We start from the raw sequence: 16,861 nt of genomic DNA on the forward strand, positions 1-16,861 counted from the left end.
ACCACTCAGCCACGGGGCCAGCCCCTGGGTGGTGGATATTTTTGTATTCCTATAAATATTCTTGAGCTTTGTTCTGGGGCAAAGATAAGTTACTTGGAAACAGTTTGAGCCTTTTAATCTTGCTTTTGTGACTTGTTAGTTGAGACCAGAGCTGGCTCAGTATACAGCTAATTATTCTCCACTATTGAGGCAAAACACTTCTGTATACTCTGCCCAGTGCCTTGTGAATGTTGAGGTTTCCTGTCTGACCGGTAGGAATAGGCACAGCTCCCAGCTGACTGTGAGTTCCAGGGATGCCTCTAATCCTTTCAGATGGTTGTGTCTCTTTCTTGGGTAGTTTTTCTCTCACATATGCACTAAGCAGTACTCAAGCAAATACTTAAAGGAATCCTCTGCAGACTCTAGAGTTCCATCTTTGTGTAGCTTTTGTCTCTCAAGTACTCAATCCTGCAAACTCTAGCCACGTGGGCTCCTCAGACTCTCACTTCTATGTCCTCAACTCAGGGAGAACACTGAGCTTTGCTTGGGTTGCCTCTCCTTGTGGCACAGCCTTGAAACTTTCAAGGCAGTAAGCTCGGGTAATCATAGGGCCCACCTTGTTTATTTCCCATCTCTCTGGGATCACTATTCTTTGTTGCCTGGTGTTTCATGTCTCGAAAACTATTGTTTCATATATTTTTTCCATTTTTTGGTATTTCAGCTGGGAGAGTAAACCCTCTGATACTCCATCTTGGTTAGAAGCAGATTCTGCACTGTGATTTTCAGCAACTGCATACCATTGGCTTATCTTGGTGGTGTGGTCAGCTACAGGCCTCTCTATCCTGTACTGTGCAGTATTTTTCATAGCCACCTAAATACAAAATTTTGTAGAACCCTATGTATCTTGGGGGAGAGAAAGATATAAAGAACTAGTATAATAGAGTATGATTTCTATGATGGTGGGATGAACAACATATGATATAGGAATCCAAAAGAAGAGCTAGAATTTTCTCTCGGAATCTTTTAAATGCTTATTCTTTATCTGAGATTAGCTATTCAGTTGGACTGAGTTCCATCTTCAAGTAGATAATCAGTGCTTTATTTATTTATCTGCAAGATGTTTACATAAATGTGGAAGAGGATAAAGGGCAAAGCCCTGTAATGTTGCCACTAGAGACTTGTAATACAAATTGGCATTGTTCTATTAATCATCACACTGTGAATATGGATGTTTAACCAGCCACTGATCCACTTATACCATCATCCAGACTGTATTTCTCCACTTGCCTCATTTGTCTACAAGTCAAGAGTCTTTTTTTGTTGTTGTTGTTTTCTTCTTCTTCTCCCCCAAGCCCCACAGTACACAGTTGTATATTCTAGTGTAGGTCCTCTGGTTATGCTACGTCGGACACTGCCTCAGCATGGCCTGATGAGCGGTGCCATGTCCAGGTCCAGGATCTGAACCGGTGAAACCCTGGGCTGCCGAAGCAGAGTGCGTGAACTTAACCACTTAGCCACGGGGCCGGCCCCAAGTTAAGGGTGTTTTTGTGCAAGAGACTCATGATAATTGTAGCTTAACACTTGCAGCCTCATGAGAAACTTTATTACATCCTTTCTAAAATCAGAATGTTTTACTTGTTTGCTGTAAGTAGTTTGTTAAAAAAAAGTGTGATTACTTTGGCATGGCTTTTCCGTACTTTTCATGGCTTATGTGGCTCAAAAATTTTAAGTGATAGGTTGTGGAGTGGTGCGGAGAATTCATGTTAGGTTGTAGTTGCTAGAGTTTGATTTTTCTGCTTTTCGGAGCAATGTTTCTTTATTTTAATCTCCTGTTGCCCATCTGATTCTTCATCTTTTTTCAAAGATTACTGCTGAGAGTTCCCAGTCATTCATTTGAAATATATTGTTACTTGCTTTTGCTTTATGGCCCTGCATATGTTTTTGGTGTTTTTTTTTGAGGAAGATTAATTAGCCATGGGCTAACATCTACCGCCAATCCGCCTCTTCTTGCTGAGGAAGACTGGTCCTGAGCTAACATCTGTGCCCATCTTCCTCTACTATTGACGCCTGCCACAGCATGGCTTGACAAACTGTGCCATGTCCGCCCGCGGGATCCAAACCAGCGAACCCCTGGCTGCCAATGCGGAATGTGCGAACTTAACTGCTGTGCCGAGCCGGCCTCTGGTTCATTTTTTTAAAAAATTATTTTATTGAAGTCATATTGGCTTATAATATTGTGGAAATTTCAGGTGTACATTATTATATATCAGTTTCTGTGTAGACTGCATTGTGGTCACCACCACTAGTCTAGTTTTTATCCATAGCCATACGTATGTGCCCCTTTACCCCTTTTGCCCTACCCCCACCCCTGTCCCCTCTGGTAACCAGTAATCTGTTCTCCTTATCCATGTGTTTGTTCATCTTTGACATATGAGTGAAATCTTAGGGTGTTTGTCTTTGTCTGGCTTATTTCACCTAGCATAATACCGTCAAGACCATCCATGTTGTTGCCCATCCATGTTGTTGCAAATGGGACGATTTTGTCTTTTTTATGGCTGTGTAGTATTCCATTGTGTGTGTGTGTGTGTGTGTGTGTGTGTGTGTGTGTGTGTGTGTGTACTGCATCTTCTTTATCCTTTCTTCCATTGATGGACAGTTGGCTTGCTTTCATGTCTTGGCTATTGTGAATAATGCTGCAGTGAATATAGGGATGCACAAATCTCTTTGAATTGTTGATTTCAAGTTCTTTGGATGAATACCCAGACGTGGAATAACTGGATCATATGGTATTCCTACTTTTGAGGAATCTCCCTACTGTTATCCATAGTGGCTGTACCAGTTTGCACTCCCACCAGCAGTGTATGAGAGTTCCCTTCTCTCCACAGCCTCTCCCGCACTTATTTCTTGTCTTGTTAATTATAGCCATTCTGATGGGCATGAGGTGATATCTCATTGTAGTTTTGATTTGCATTTCTCTAATAATTAGTGATGTTGAATATCTTTTCATGTGCCTCTTGGCCATCTGTATATCTTAGATTCATTTTTATAAATGTTCCCTGGGTCCTTGTAAAGCATGTGCGTTCTGTAGTTGTTGAGTGCAGTGCCCTCTCTGAGTCCTTGATCAAGTTTACTGTGTTGCTCAGGTCTTGGAGCACTGATGAGTTTTGCTCTATGAGATCCGTTAGATGCTGAGATGTTAAAATCTCTCCCTCTGATTTTGGATTAGCCTCTTTTTTCTTTATGTATTTTTAGTGTGTTGTTAGATGCATACATATTCAAATTGCTTTGTCATTCTGGTGAATTAACGTTTTAGTGTTTTTTTGCCACTGGGTTATTGCCTACCATTATTTAAGCAGCGAAAAATGATTTTGCTACAGTTTTATAATCATCTTTTGATATGAGGCTTTGAATTGATTCAATTTCGTGTTCCCTTTTTTTCCATTCAGGTTATCAGTTAATTGGGAGCCACTCTGGTGTGAAGCTTTGCAGGTGGACAAAGGTATTTGTTTTTATTCAAATGTTATTTCTGTTTTATGCATTGTTATGGCTATTATATGCAGTCAATGAATCTTACCATTTTAAAGGTGTAATTTACATTTAACAAAATGATTTTGAATGAATTTGTTAAATGAGTTCAGCAAATTTTGATGGATGTAAAAAACCTTTATTCACCACTTGAATTAAGATATAGACTATTTTTATCACCTCAGTAAGTTCAGTTGTGCACATTTCTAGTCAGTACCCCTCCCCCACAGCCAGGCTACACTTGTTCTAGTTCTATCACTGTAGTTTAGTTTTGCTGTTCTAGAATTTCATATGAATGGAATCACATAATGTGTAGTTTTTTATAGGTGGCTTCTTGAAATCAACATAATGTTTCTAACGTTCATCCGTGTTGTAGTGTGTATTAGTGGTTCATTCCTTTTTATTGCTGAGTATTCAATAGTATGAATGTACCACAGTTTTTAAGCTGTTGATAGACATATGGGTTGTTTTCAGGTTTTGGCTATCCTGAATAAAACGGCTATGAACACTTTTGTACAATGCTTTTTTGTGACCATATGTTTCAGTTTCCTTTGAGGGTGTGTACCTAGGAGTGGAGTTGCTAGGTCATAGGGTAGGTATATTTAACTTTATAAGAAACTCCCAACCTGTTTTCAGTGTGGTTGTACTATTGATACTTGCATCAGCAAGTTATGAAAGTTCCAGTTGCTACATATTCTCACCATGATGTGATCTTGCAAGTCTTTTTAATTTTAGCCATTCTAGTGAGTGTAATGTGGTATCATTATGGTTTTAATTTGCATTTTGCTAATGACTGCTGTTGTTGAGCCAACGCCTTTTCATGTGCATATTGGCCATTCATATTTGTGAAATGTCTGTTCAAATCTTTTATCCAAATTGAGTTGTTTGACTTTATATTATTGATTTGTAGGAGTTCTTTATATATTGTACATATGAGTCTTTTGCCTGATGTGCACTGTGAATATTTTTTCCTAGTCTATGGCTTCCTTTTTCATTTCTGTAATGGTATCTTCTGAAGTCTTTAATTTGAATAAAGTCCAATTTATCATTTTTTCTTTTATGGTTAATGTTTTTTGTATGTTAAAAATTCTTTGCTGACTTCAAGGTCACAAAGATATTCTGTGTTTTCTTCTGGCAGCTTCATATATAGTTTCAATTTTTATGTTTATGTCTATTATTCATCTTGAATTAATTTTTATGAATGGTGAGAGGTAAAGGTCAAGGTTAGTTCCTTCCCAACCCCTGCCCCCCATATGAATATTCAGGTGTTCTAGCACCATTTGTTGAAAAAGACTTTCGTCTCACCATTGAATTAATTTTAGACCTTTGTAGAAAATCAGTCAACTATATATGGGTAGGCCTATTTCTAGACTCTTCTTACTCTGCTCCATTGATGTGTTTGTTCTTCTGCCACTACCACATTGTCTTGAGTACTCTAGCTTTGTAATAAGTCTGAAATCATGCAGTGTAGGTTTGGTGGCTTGGTTTTTTTATTTCCAAGCTTGTTTCCACTCTTCTGAGTTCTTTGCATTACATTTTAATATAAATTTTAAGAATATAAATTCTTAGAATCAGACTGTGAATTTCTATTGTACATATTTGTTATGTTTTCTTAGATTATGTATTTGTCTGTTTGCCATCCATTTATGACAGGGCCAATTATATTAACTATTTTTATTATTTTCTGTATTCTTGATGCTCTGGCATTTGGGGACCTTACAGAACTGGGGAGGGACTGTCCTCTGAGCGAGCTAATTCCTAAAGATAACAGCTTGCCCCAACATACCTTTCATGTAGAAACCAACCAATCCTGAATCTATAGCCTTGAACTACCTCCTTATTTAACTCACACACCAAGCCTGTATATTCCCTGTTCTAAATCATCCCAGAGCCATACCAGACAACTAGAGACAACCCTGTAGCCCAAAGCCTGCAGGAATTACTCAAACCGGCCAATCTGACATTGTTTACCCTGCCGTGCCTTGTCTTTCCTGAGGAAACCTTAAAAAAGGTTCTGGTTTAGGCCTTCTCACTTTTCTGTCTGCCTCTTGAACAAACCTGGTGCTCTTCCAGCACCCTGTGTGGCATGGTGTGCCTCCTCCTCTTGGGAAATGTGAGTGGTAATATATTTTCTTTCAATGGCATTGATCTCTCCATGTTGGCACTCAGTCACCTCCATAAATTAAAATCCCATGGGTACAAATAAGATAGCATTTTTTAATAACATTATTGAGATTTAATTTACATATCATTACAATGCACCTATTTAAAGTGTACAGTTCAATAGTTTTTGGTATATTCATGGCGCTATGCAACCATTATCACAATCTAATTTTAGGACATTTTTGTCCCTTCTAAGTGAAGTCATGTACCCATTAACAGTCAATCTCCATTCTTCCTCCTCTCCCTAGCCCTAAGGAATCGTTAATCTACTTACTGTCTCTATAAATTTGCCTAATCTGGACATTCCATATAAATGGAATCATACAATATGTGGCTTTTGTGTATGGCTTCTCATTTAGCATAGTCTTTTCAAGGTACATCCAAGTTGTAATATACGTCAGTATTCTATTCCTTTTTATGGCCAGTAATATTCCATGCGTAGATATATCACATTTTGTTTGTCTGTTCTTCAGTTGATGGACATTTGGTTTGCTTCCACTTTTTGGATATTATGAATAATGCTTCTTTGAACATTATTATATGTGCAAGCTTTTATGTGGACATATGTTTTCATGTGCTTTGGTTATATACCTACTAGTGGAAATGGTGGATCATGGTAACTCTATGTTTAAACCTTATGAGGAACTGCAAAACTGTTTTCCAAAGTGGCTGCACTATTTTATTTTATATTCCTACCTATAGCGTATGAGGGTTCCAGTTTCTCTACAACCTTGCTAACATTTGTCATTGTCCATTTTTTTGATTATAACTTAGTGGGTGTGAAATAGTTATCTTTAGTGGTTTTGATTTGCATTTCCCTTAATGACAAATGTGTCTGACTATATTTTCATGTACTTATTGGCCGTTTGTGTATCTTCTTTGGAGAAATGTCTATTCAAATCCTTTGCCATTTTAAAATTGGGCTATTTGCCTTTTTACTGTTGAGTTTACTGTTGAGTTGTAAGAGTTCTTTATATATTCTGGATACTAGTTCTTTATCACATGTATGATTTGACTCTTCTTCTGCTGTTTGTGGCTGTGTCACTGAAAGTGGCCTGTTATGATTATTTGTGGATATCTGAGAAACTCTTCTTCCTTTTTTTCACCTCTCTACCTCTGCCTTCATCCTTAGGGGGCGTGAACATTACAGCTGATGACACTTCTGGCACCTTATGTCATTCGACATATTCTTGCCCGCGTCTGTCTTTTTTTTCCAACCTCTCTAACATTTCACATTTGTTTCTTCCAATCCAGTGATTTTCAGTAATGTCAGACTCAATGCCTTCGCTTATAACCAGTATTTTGTAACATCCCTTCCTATTGCTAGATTAAATTTACAGATTTATAAATATAAGCTCACATACAGAATTTTTAAAAAAATTGGTGTTCTGCTCTAGCTATAATATAAAGAGAGGAAAAAGGAAGTACTTTATATTAAATAGTTTGTATTTCTGTATGAATGCTCAGACTCTACTACATTAGAAGGCATAATGGAACAGCTACTTGCACTTACTTATAATGGATAGGATGGTATTTAAGAGAAGTAAATAGATGAGAAGTTATTCTGTACAGGAAGTAATAACAACCTAGACTTCTAAGAGTAATAACTCTAATTGAAGTAGGGCTAACATGCCAGTAAATTATAGACTATCAAAATGGAATTTATGGACAAATTATAGACTATCAAAATGGAAAATGAGAAAGGAAGATGTACTTGCAAATGAATGGGGTCTCATTTATAAGTGTTGAATCAGAACAATTTCTTATGCTGTAACTTGGGAGGAGTAGTGATGAATTGTCATAGAAAATATATCTCCTGTCTTGAAATTACATATCTTGTTGAGCTCTACATTCTGTCTTTAATTTGTAAAAAAACTTTGAAGACCATATCCTTTAAGTGACAATGGGAATAGAGGTTGGATTGGAAACAGAAATGGTAGTAAGAGTGGCTGAGAGAAGTGTGGTGGACCTCTGGTGACAGTTTCAGAGTAATATTAAAAAATTTGTTAAAAATATTTTTTAAAATATTAAATCAATATTTAAAAAATTAACATATTAATATTAAAATATATTAATTAAAATATATTAATATTAAAAATATATCCAGAATGCAGCTACTTTTTACCACTTAACTGCTATGGCTTGGTCCAAGTCCCCATTGGATGTCCCTTATATTATCTCAGTTCTCTCTCAACTGCTTTTCCTGGTTCTACTCTTGTCATCCTCTACTGTCTGTTCCCTACACAGCAGCCAGATATATCAGATCGTGTTACTCTTTTACTCAGACCCTCCAGGGGTTCCTATCTCACTCAGAATAAAAGCATAAGTCCTCAGGGTGGCCTCCAAAGCCCTATGTGATCTGCTCTTCCGTTCTTGAGTCCAACTATACTAGCCTTCTTGCTATTCCCTGAATATGCTGAGCCCAAACTCCTCCCTAGCTTTGCACTCTCTGTCTACTCTCTTAGATCTCTGCTCAGAAAGCCTCTGTCTGTCAGAGAAGCTTTCCCTTGACCACCTTATACAAAATAATAACCTTCCCTCTTATCCCCTTATGCTGCTTGGAATTTCTCCACAGCACTTATTACCACTAATAGATTATATCTTTGTTTATTGTCTGTCTCCTTCCTTCCTCTCTCAGCCCCTCCTCAACTTAAGAGTCTTCGTTTTCTTTCCAATACCAAGAAAAAAAGCCTGGGCATAAAATGCTTCCTTAGTAAACATTTGTTGGATGAAAGAATTAGTAAAATAAAGCCTGATCCCAAGGAGGATCCTCCTCAGTATAGTTCTGACCCACTTGTTCAACTTTATTTTCTGTTTTAACCTTCAACCACCGTATGCTGCTTTTCTTCCCCACTCTAATCTCCACCTGACCAAATCCTACCCATCTGTATCAGGAAAACAGAAACCATTCTGGGTATTTTAGCAAGAACAGATTTAATAAAGTAAAATAACTAAGTGCTTATAACGCCATTGAAAGGCCCTGGAGTAGTGAAGGTCAGAGAGAACTACTCCTGGCTTTGAGAAAATCGAAAAGTGCTGGACTCACAGGACACTGCTTCCAGTGACCTGAGCCGCTGGCAACATGAAGAGAATGTTTCCCAGGAGCTCGCTTGGAAGCTGCTGCTGACTTGATGTTTGCTGTATGTCCTTGTGTCTGCCAGCTGCTGCCAAAGAGCTATAATAGGTTCTCCTTTTTTTGCCTTCTGTATCTTGCATAAGTGCCTCTCGTTGGTGGAGTCTAAATCATAACCTTTCAGACCAGTGAAGCTGAGAAGTAGGGTGTTAGGGCTTCTAGCCCCTGTTTAGAAGGGCAGACACGGGACTGAGCATAACACAGTCTACCTTTTTGGATACTCAGCATCTGCACACACCCTTCTACCTGTATTTACATTTTCAAGCAATAATAAACACAAAACCTTTTCTTCTGCCTAACCTGTTGAAATTATTACTCATACAAGGGAGGATGTATTCACTATCTTCCTTTAAAAGGGAAAATACTCTTTTGAGATCCTATACCTAAGGATGAAATTATAGGTTACCTACCACTGACCTATCTTACATAAAATAGTTGATGGAGAGGGGAAAAAAATTGTATATACCAAAGCAAGGAAGACAGTATGCATAGGTACAACTATCCTAATATTTGCGCCTGGTCACCTGTTCAATAGTTGGTGTTCATAACTTCTTTCTTCCTTAGCCAGGTCACATTTCCTTTGTGCTCTATCAATACCTCCATATGATGATTCCTTACCAGGTTAGTGATCCCGTCTGTCAGTGGAGAGTGAGCCAGTAGTGAGCTCTCCTTCAGTCTTCTCTTAACTTTTACTACTGTACATGAGAGTACTAAGAGATGCCACAGAGGTCCTCTTGGTTCCTGACAAAATTTTTGATTCTGTGGCATGAAGAGCTCAGGAGCCAGGTGATAGTGGTAACTGTCAAGAACTGTGGAGTGTCTGCTATTTTACCCAACTTGCAAGCTAAGAAGTTAGCCCGGCAGAGTTTCATGGATGTCGGCAGAGTACACAGGACTCCTGAGTCAAAGACGTGGTACAGCAGGCAGCTTGAGCTTCATGTTCACATTGGTTCCCCTGCCCTGCAAATGCTGTAATGGTGATGTGGAGGTGGGCCAGGGGAATGCTGGTTGCAGAGTGGATTTATGTTACAGCTGAGGAACCCTAAGCTTAGGAAATGCCCAGTCTTAATAAGAGGGTTGCTTGCAAACTTTCTCAACCTTTAGGTGTGAGGGAGATATTATCTTTATTATGCTGGTCAGGAAACAAATCTGTCTTCTACACTGGAGGGAGACGCTTTCTCTATCTTCCAAGACACTTTCTCTATCTTTTCTCTACAAACGTCCTAGAAAAGATAGTCTGGAAATAAAGCTGATCTAAGAAATGCAGAACCACCATGGAGACTTGTCCATTAACATAACTTCCCTGAAATCTGGTGGAATCGTTCTTCCCTTAGGAACCTGTAAACTGGAGTCAGTGTTCCGGGGATGGAAGGCAGCAGTGGAGTGAGTGGTGTATTGGTCCTAATAGTGAGAGGAGCCACACCTACATCCCTCTCTTCAGGTCTGTCCAATAGGACTCTCTGCAGTGATGGGAATGTTCTGTATCTGCATTATACAGTACAATATACTGACCATATACCTACCACCTAACCTAATACATAATACTTGATACCTAAGGACATAACCTGCTACTAGCCAGTTGTGGCTGCTGAACACTTGAAATGTGGCTGGTGTGACTAAGGAACTGAATTTTAAATTTTATTTAAATTTAAATTAAATAGTCATAAGGGGAAGTAATTTTGACTACTCTTGATTCCAAAGCTCTTTTTCTGCATCTCTCTGGAAGCAGTTATCAGTTTCTTCCTCATAACACAAATGTTAACCAGGTGCCTCATTGCCCCATTGGAATATATATTCTGATTCATTTAAAAAGTAACCTTTTATTATTGCAGAAACAGTATCTGTGCGTTGTTGAAAATGAGGAAATTTAGACAAATAAAAATAACAAGGTAAAACATATTTCCACTGTAGCAAAATCAGCACTAACACCTTAATTCATATGCTTTCTGTGTGTATATGTGCACTTTAACCGGAATGAGATCATACTGTATATACTATTTTATAACCTGTTTTTTTCAGGCAGTGAATCTTGAGTTTCCTTTTCAGTAAATCTTCATCTCATCTAATACCCAGAACATATTCAGATTTCTTGACTTGACCTCCAGATGACCATTATAACTCATTTGTTCTCACGTTTAACCTGGTTGTGTCTGTTGAGTCTCTTTTATAATCAAGCCCACTCGTTTTTTATTTTTTGTTAAGTGACACTGATTTAAGAGACTAGGCAAGTTTTGCATAAGATCCAACCTTTTAGATTCTTTGGTTGTTTCTTTGCTTTTTGGGTATATTTCTTTATCCCAAGTATTTCTTGTAAAGGAGAAGTTACATTGAAAGACTTGATTGATGTCTGACACTTTTGTGTTATCATAGAACACAGGTCACGTTTATTGCATCCATGTGATGTGTGTTGCGCCACGTCAGTAGACTTAATATGTGGTTGAGTCATCACCATTAATGGTGCTGATATTGACCACTGAAACAGGATAGTGGCGTTCTATTCCCCCCTTTTGTTCATTTATGTTTTTCTCCTTGTTATTAGAACTCTACTTTGGCATTATTAAAACATTCGGCTTCCTGTCAGCCATTAAGCTAGTGTTTACTTTTTTTGAAATACCAATTGATAGTACTTAGTTAAGGTTTGTAAAATCATATTTTCAATTCTGTTATTTCTTCTACATTTATTAGCTAGCATTCTTCTGTTAAAAAGAGAGCTTTTTTTTTTTAATCAACTGGGGTTATTTGGTTACTCTGAAATGCAGTTCCTATTGGCAAGTCAGGATAAATGCTTAATTCTTTCTCTTTAGTTACCACTTTTCAAAGTAGAAGTTGTTTTAATAGCCATCTCAAATGGTGACAAATGTTTCTTTTCTTCTCTTTTTTGAATATTATTATGTAGTGATGTATTTTCATCAGTTTAATCCATGACAGTTATTTTCTTTTTTGATTCTCAAATTTTCACAGTTTGGCTGGTGGGAACTTTTCCAGCTAACTCCTGTGTACCCCTCCCCCTGTTTCCTTTTGTTTTAGTTAAAATTGTTTCAACTTTATTGAAGTATAGTTGACATAAAAGAAATTGTATGTATTTAGAGTATACAATTTGATGAGTTTTGACATGTGTATACTAGTGAAACCATCACAAAATCAAGATAATGAACACCCCCCCAAAATTTCCTTGTGCTTCTTTGTAACCCATCTGTCTCTTTACTCCTATCCCCAGGAAACCACTGATTTGCTTTCCTGTCTCTGTATATAAATTTATGTTTTCTAGAATTTAATACAGTCATGCATTATGTTCTCTTTTTGATCTGGCTTCCTTCATTTGGTGTAATTATTTTGAGATTCATCCATGTTTTGTGTGTATCAGTACTTCATTTCTTGCTGAATATATTCCATTGTATAGATATGCCACATTTGATTATTCATTCACCTGTTAATGGACACGTAGATTGTTTGCAGGTTTTTGCTATGTCGTATGAAGCCAATGCTGTAAACATCATGTACAAGTCTTTGGAGATAACACTCATTTTTCTTGGATGTATACCTCGGAGTGGAATTGCTTAAGTTTATGTTTAACTTTAGTAGATATTAACAGTTTTCCAAAGTGCTTGATTTTAACATTAGTTTTCAGTAATTTCTTTGATTTTATAATTGTACCACTTTTTACCCCTCAACAAAATTCTTGATTTCTAACATTGACATAATTATTTATTGCCATTAACCTGCAACAGTGGGTCTTAAAGTGTGGTCTCCAGACCCATTGGGGTCCTGGAGGGCAAAACTATTTTCATAATAATACTGTGATGTTATTTGTCTTTTTTGCTGTGTGGACATTTGAACTAATGGTGCAAAAGCAACGGTGGGTAAAAGCACTGACCCCTTAGTATGAATTAAGGCAATGTACCAAAGTGTGCTAGTAGTCAAGGTACATGTACTTCTTGTTTTTTTTAATGCCACTTTCACTTAAGAATTACCTTGATGAAGTAGCAAAAATTATTAATTTTTAAAAATCTCTACCTTTAAATACCTGTCTTTTTAATATTCTGTGTGAAGAGTTGAAAGTATCCATAAAGTACTGTTGTTGCATACTACAGTATACAATTGTCTTAAGGAAAAGCATTTGTGCAGTTGTTTAAGTTAAGTTACTCTTTTCATGAAATATCATTTTTACATTTAAGAACAGTTAACTATGGTTATTCAGGCTTAGATATTTGACACATGTTTTTTAAAAAATAAAGTGAGCCTGACACTTCAAGGAAAACAACTGAAAGTATTTGTTGCTAGTAATAGAATTTGAGCTTTAAAATGAAAATTAGAATTTTGGAAGACTTGTATTAGTTGCCGTAAGTTTGACAGACTCCCAGTACTTAAAGAATTTAATGATGAGATCAGTTGTGATATTAAAAAATGTGATTTTTAAATATTATACAGTGAAACGTGTTGATATTTGGAAGATCTGCATAAGCTGGTGAACCAGTATTTTCCAAATGACTGGTGCATGGTTATAAAATCAAATTCAAAGTGCAAGTTGGACAAATAGATTTTAATGTAACAAGATATGAAAAGTTTATTAATATGGTTTCAGATACCACAATCTAGTTAATCTTTATGAAACTACCACTTGTGGAGTTTTGGTAGTATCAAAGTACAACATTCATAATTTTCTGAAAAGGCTATTAAAATACTCCTTTTTTCCAGTTATGTATCTGTGTGAGGCCAGATTTGTTCATATACCTTAACAAAAACAACATCACAACAATTGGAATGTATAAACATATATAAGAATTCAACTGTTTTACTCTTTTTTTTGTTTTGGAAAATATATTTTTCATAAAACTGTGCTATTGTGTTGATATGTAATGGTCTCATCTTAAATGAAATACGTAAATATTTTAAGCATTTCTTGATTCTAATTTCTAATATGTAAATTTTGATTGATGTAAACCACATAAATGGAAGTTCTTTAGGGTCCTTGATTTTTTTTTTTTCTTTGTATGAGGAATATTGGTCCTGAGCTAACATCTGTTGCCAATCTTCCTCTTTTTGCTTGAGGAAGATTGTTGCTGTGCTAACATCTGTGCCAGTCTTTCTCTGTTTTATGTGCGATGCTGCCATAGTGTGGCTTGACGAGCAGTGCTAGGTCCATGCCTGGCATCTGAAGCTGTGAACCCAGGGCCACTGAAGCGGAGCTCACAAACTTAACCACTATGCCACTCAACTGGCCCTAGGGTTCTTGATAATTTTTAAGATGAGAAAAGCTTTGTAGCTCCTTCTCTCTGTAGAATGCATCTCATTAAGCGTGTACATTCAAAATATTTTTTCTGAAGTTCTTTGGAATAGTATATTTGTGTGATTATGGAGGTAATTTGATATTTGGTTGATGTATTTCAGTTTAGTTTCAGTTTAAAGAGCTGAAAAATTTATTTATTTTTTTTGAATAGGTTAAACTTTTGTTTTTTAGGGTCAAAGCTGTAGGGTTATATAAAAAAGGAGTATACAGTGAAGTCAGAATCATTATTCCTCTGTATCACTTAGCACATACTATGGTAAACATATATTAAATAAACATATTAAATACCTAAAATCAAGATATTTTCCTGTCTACTCTCAAAGAACTTCAATAATCACCAAATGTTAAAAGAATTTTGTTATAATAAGCAAAAAATTGATCTAGAGCTATTAGCTCTTAAAGCTCTTTGAAAACTAATAAATTATGATCACGTGAGGACTTTTTGTCTTTAGGCTTGAAGGTGAACATAATTAGTATAAGTGATGTAGGAGTCTATTGGCTGGGTAGCCCTTCATGAACCATGGCTCCCCGTGTTCACATTCTTGTTGGTCCTTTCCCATATGACACTAGGATTGGCCATGTGACCTGCTTTGGCCAATGGGATATTAACAGGCATGATGCAAGTAGAGGCTTGCTAAGTGCTTGCACATTGAGGCTTGTCCTCTTGGAATGTTTCCTCTGGGAACCTAGAATGTTTCCTCTGGGAACCTAGATACCATACTACAAAGAAGCCAGTCTTAACTCCTCAAGGAGTGAGGTGCCCCAGCCAGTGTCAACTCTCAGATATCTGAGTGAGATCTTCTTGGTGTGCAGCCCCAGCCAAACTCCTTCTGCATACAGCTGCGTGAGGGACCTCAGCACACACTTCAGGGAGTGGAAGAGCCACCCAGCTGAGCTGCAGAATTAGCAGAGAAAATAATAGATTGCTGTTGTATTAAGCCGCTGAGTTTTGGGGCAGTGTGTTATGCAACAGCAGGTAACTGAACCAGAAGACGTTGGCTACTTATATGGAAGTGATTGTGGTTTGCTGCTGATTTGGTGGGTGTTAAATATCTGTGTAGTGGGGAGAACAGTCATAGTGAAGAATGATAAAGCTTGAACTGCTGGGAGCCCTGAGCTGAAGCAACTCTCATGGTATAGATAAAGATTTACATGACAGTGCTGAGCAAAGCACGGGAAGTATGATTTTTTTTCTTTTCTCAGTGCTGTATCAGGGAGTATTTGCCTGAAAGGTTAAGGGCTTGGCAAGCAATCTGTCAGATGCTTTATGGCTTTGCCATCTTCATTTTCTAAATCTCTATCACCTGAGTGGAATCCTGGAGTAGGAGATTGTTTCAGCCAGGAAAACATGACTTTAAGGATACTGATGGAGGAGGACTTGCCTATTTGATGGTCATTTACTTTAATTGACAGTGTCTTTTCCTATCCTGACCGTTGCAGTGTCCTAGTCTGGAAAATAAATGTATTTATCGTAAGTATATGTGTGTATGTATATATAGTGTATTTAACTCATATATAGTATATTTATACACATATATAGCATATATCATTTTTGATATAGCATTTTGACTTTTCATTACAACTGCGACTTTGTTATGTTGAGTTACAGTGGTAATATAGAAAATCATAAGGACTACCTAAGTCACATGTCACAGGGAGTAGGAGAAATCGAATTGTGATATTACTACACTACTGTCAGTCTTCAGCAAGTATCGAGTGCTTTCTATATATCTAAGATAATGTGGAAGGTAATAGGGATATGCAGGAGGCCTGCCCTTAGTGAATTCAATCATTAAGCTTGGTGAAAAGGTCCCTCTCCTATCTTTACTTTGTATGTCTTTTCCTGTTTCCCTCTCCCCACCCCCAAATACAACTCCAGGAAACCCAAACCCATATCAAAAGTTGATTTGATACTAGTCATTTTATATCCTTGCTGATTTTCTATCTACTTGTTCTGTCTGTTACTTAGAAGGGAGTGTTGAAGACTCCAACTCTAATTGTGGATTGGCCTATTTCTCATTTCAGTTCTATCAGTTTTTGCTTCATGCGCTTTGCAGCTCTGATGTTAGGTATACACATTTAGGGTTGTTATGTCTTCTTGGTGAATCCGCCCTTTTATCGTTATGTAATCTCCCTCTTTATCTATCTGAACAAGGTAAGAAGTCCTTGTTCAGAAGTTTACACTGTCTGATGTTAATATAGCCATCCCAGCTTTCTTTTGGTTAGTGATTGTATACTCTACTTTTCCCCATTCTTTTGCCATGACTTCCTTTAGCATTTTGTGTAGAGCAGGTCTGCTTGGCAGTGAATTCTTAGTTTTTCTTCACCTGAGAATATCTGTTTTTTTGCTTTCATTCTTTGTTTTTGGTGCATATTGAATTGTGTATTCACATCTTTTCTTTCAGTACTTTAAAGATGTTGCTTCATTGTCTTTTGGCTTTTGTTGTTTCTGATGAGAAATTCTCAGTAATTCATACCATTGTTCCCTTACAGTGAGTTCTGCTAGAACATGGAAGTTGGGAGAGGGGAATGTCTATAAGTCTTATTGAAATGCCCAGCCACAAGAAAGTGATGAAAAAGCACATTGTCAGCACTTGAGAATAGTGTGAAGTACACAGTGCATGGTGATGAATTATGCAGGTAGCAGCTGGAAAAGCTCCCATATTCTGGTGAAAAAAATAAAGTCAGACAGAGCTTCAATTTGTGACTTTACATTGATGAAAATATTCACAAACTTGTGGATGTTGCTATGTCAAGTTTATGATTCAAATTTT

At 37.1% G+C, this 16,861-nt stretch overlaps 1 protein-coding gene across 5 annotated transcripts in view; it reads left to right on the forward strand.

Moving 5' to 3' along the window:
* The window catches only part of LOC124242811 (S-adenosyl-L-methionine-dependent tRNA 4-demethylwyosine synthase TYW1), a 213,546-nt gene that overhangs the window by 38,978 nt on the left and 157,707 nt on the right, over positions 1 to 16,861 (forward strand). For all 5 annotated transcript variants that reach the window (XM_046668117.1, XM_046668119.1, XM_046668120.1 and 2 more), the window contains exon 9: positions 3,426 to 3,478. In XM_046668117.1, the coding sequence (XP_046524073.1) occupies positions 3,426 to 3,478 (53 nt within the window). The remainder of the gene's footprint in view (positions 1 to 3,425; positions 3,479 to 16,861) is intronic.

The sequence above is a fragment of the Equus quagga genome, chromosome 7 (assembly GCF_021613505.1).
Source record: "Equus quagga isolate Etosha38 chromosome 7, UCLA_HA_Equagga_1.0, whole genome shotgun sequence".
NCBI classification, from domain to species: Eukaryota; Metazoa; Chordata; class Mammalia; order Perissodactyla; family Equidae; genus Equus; species Equus quagga.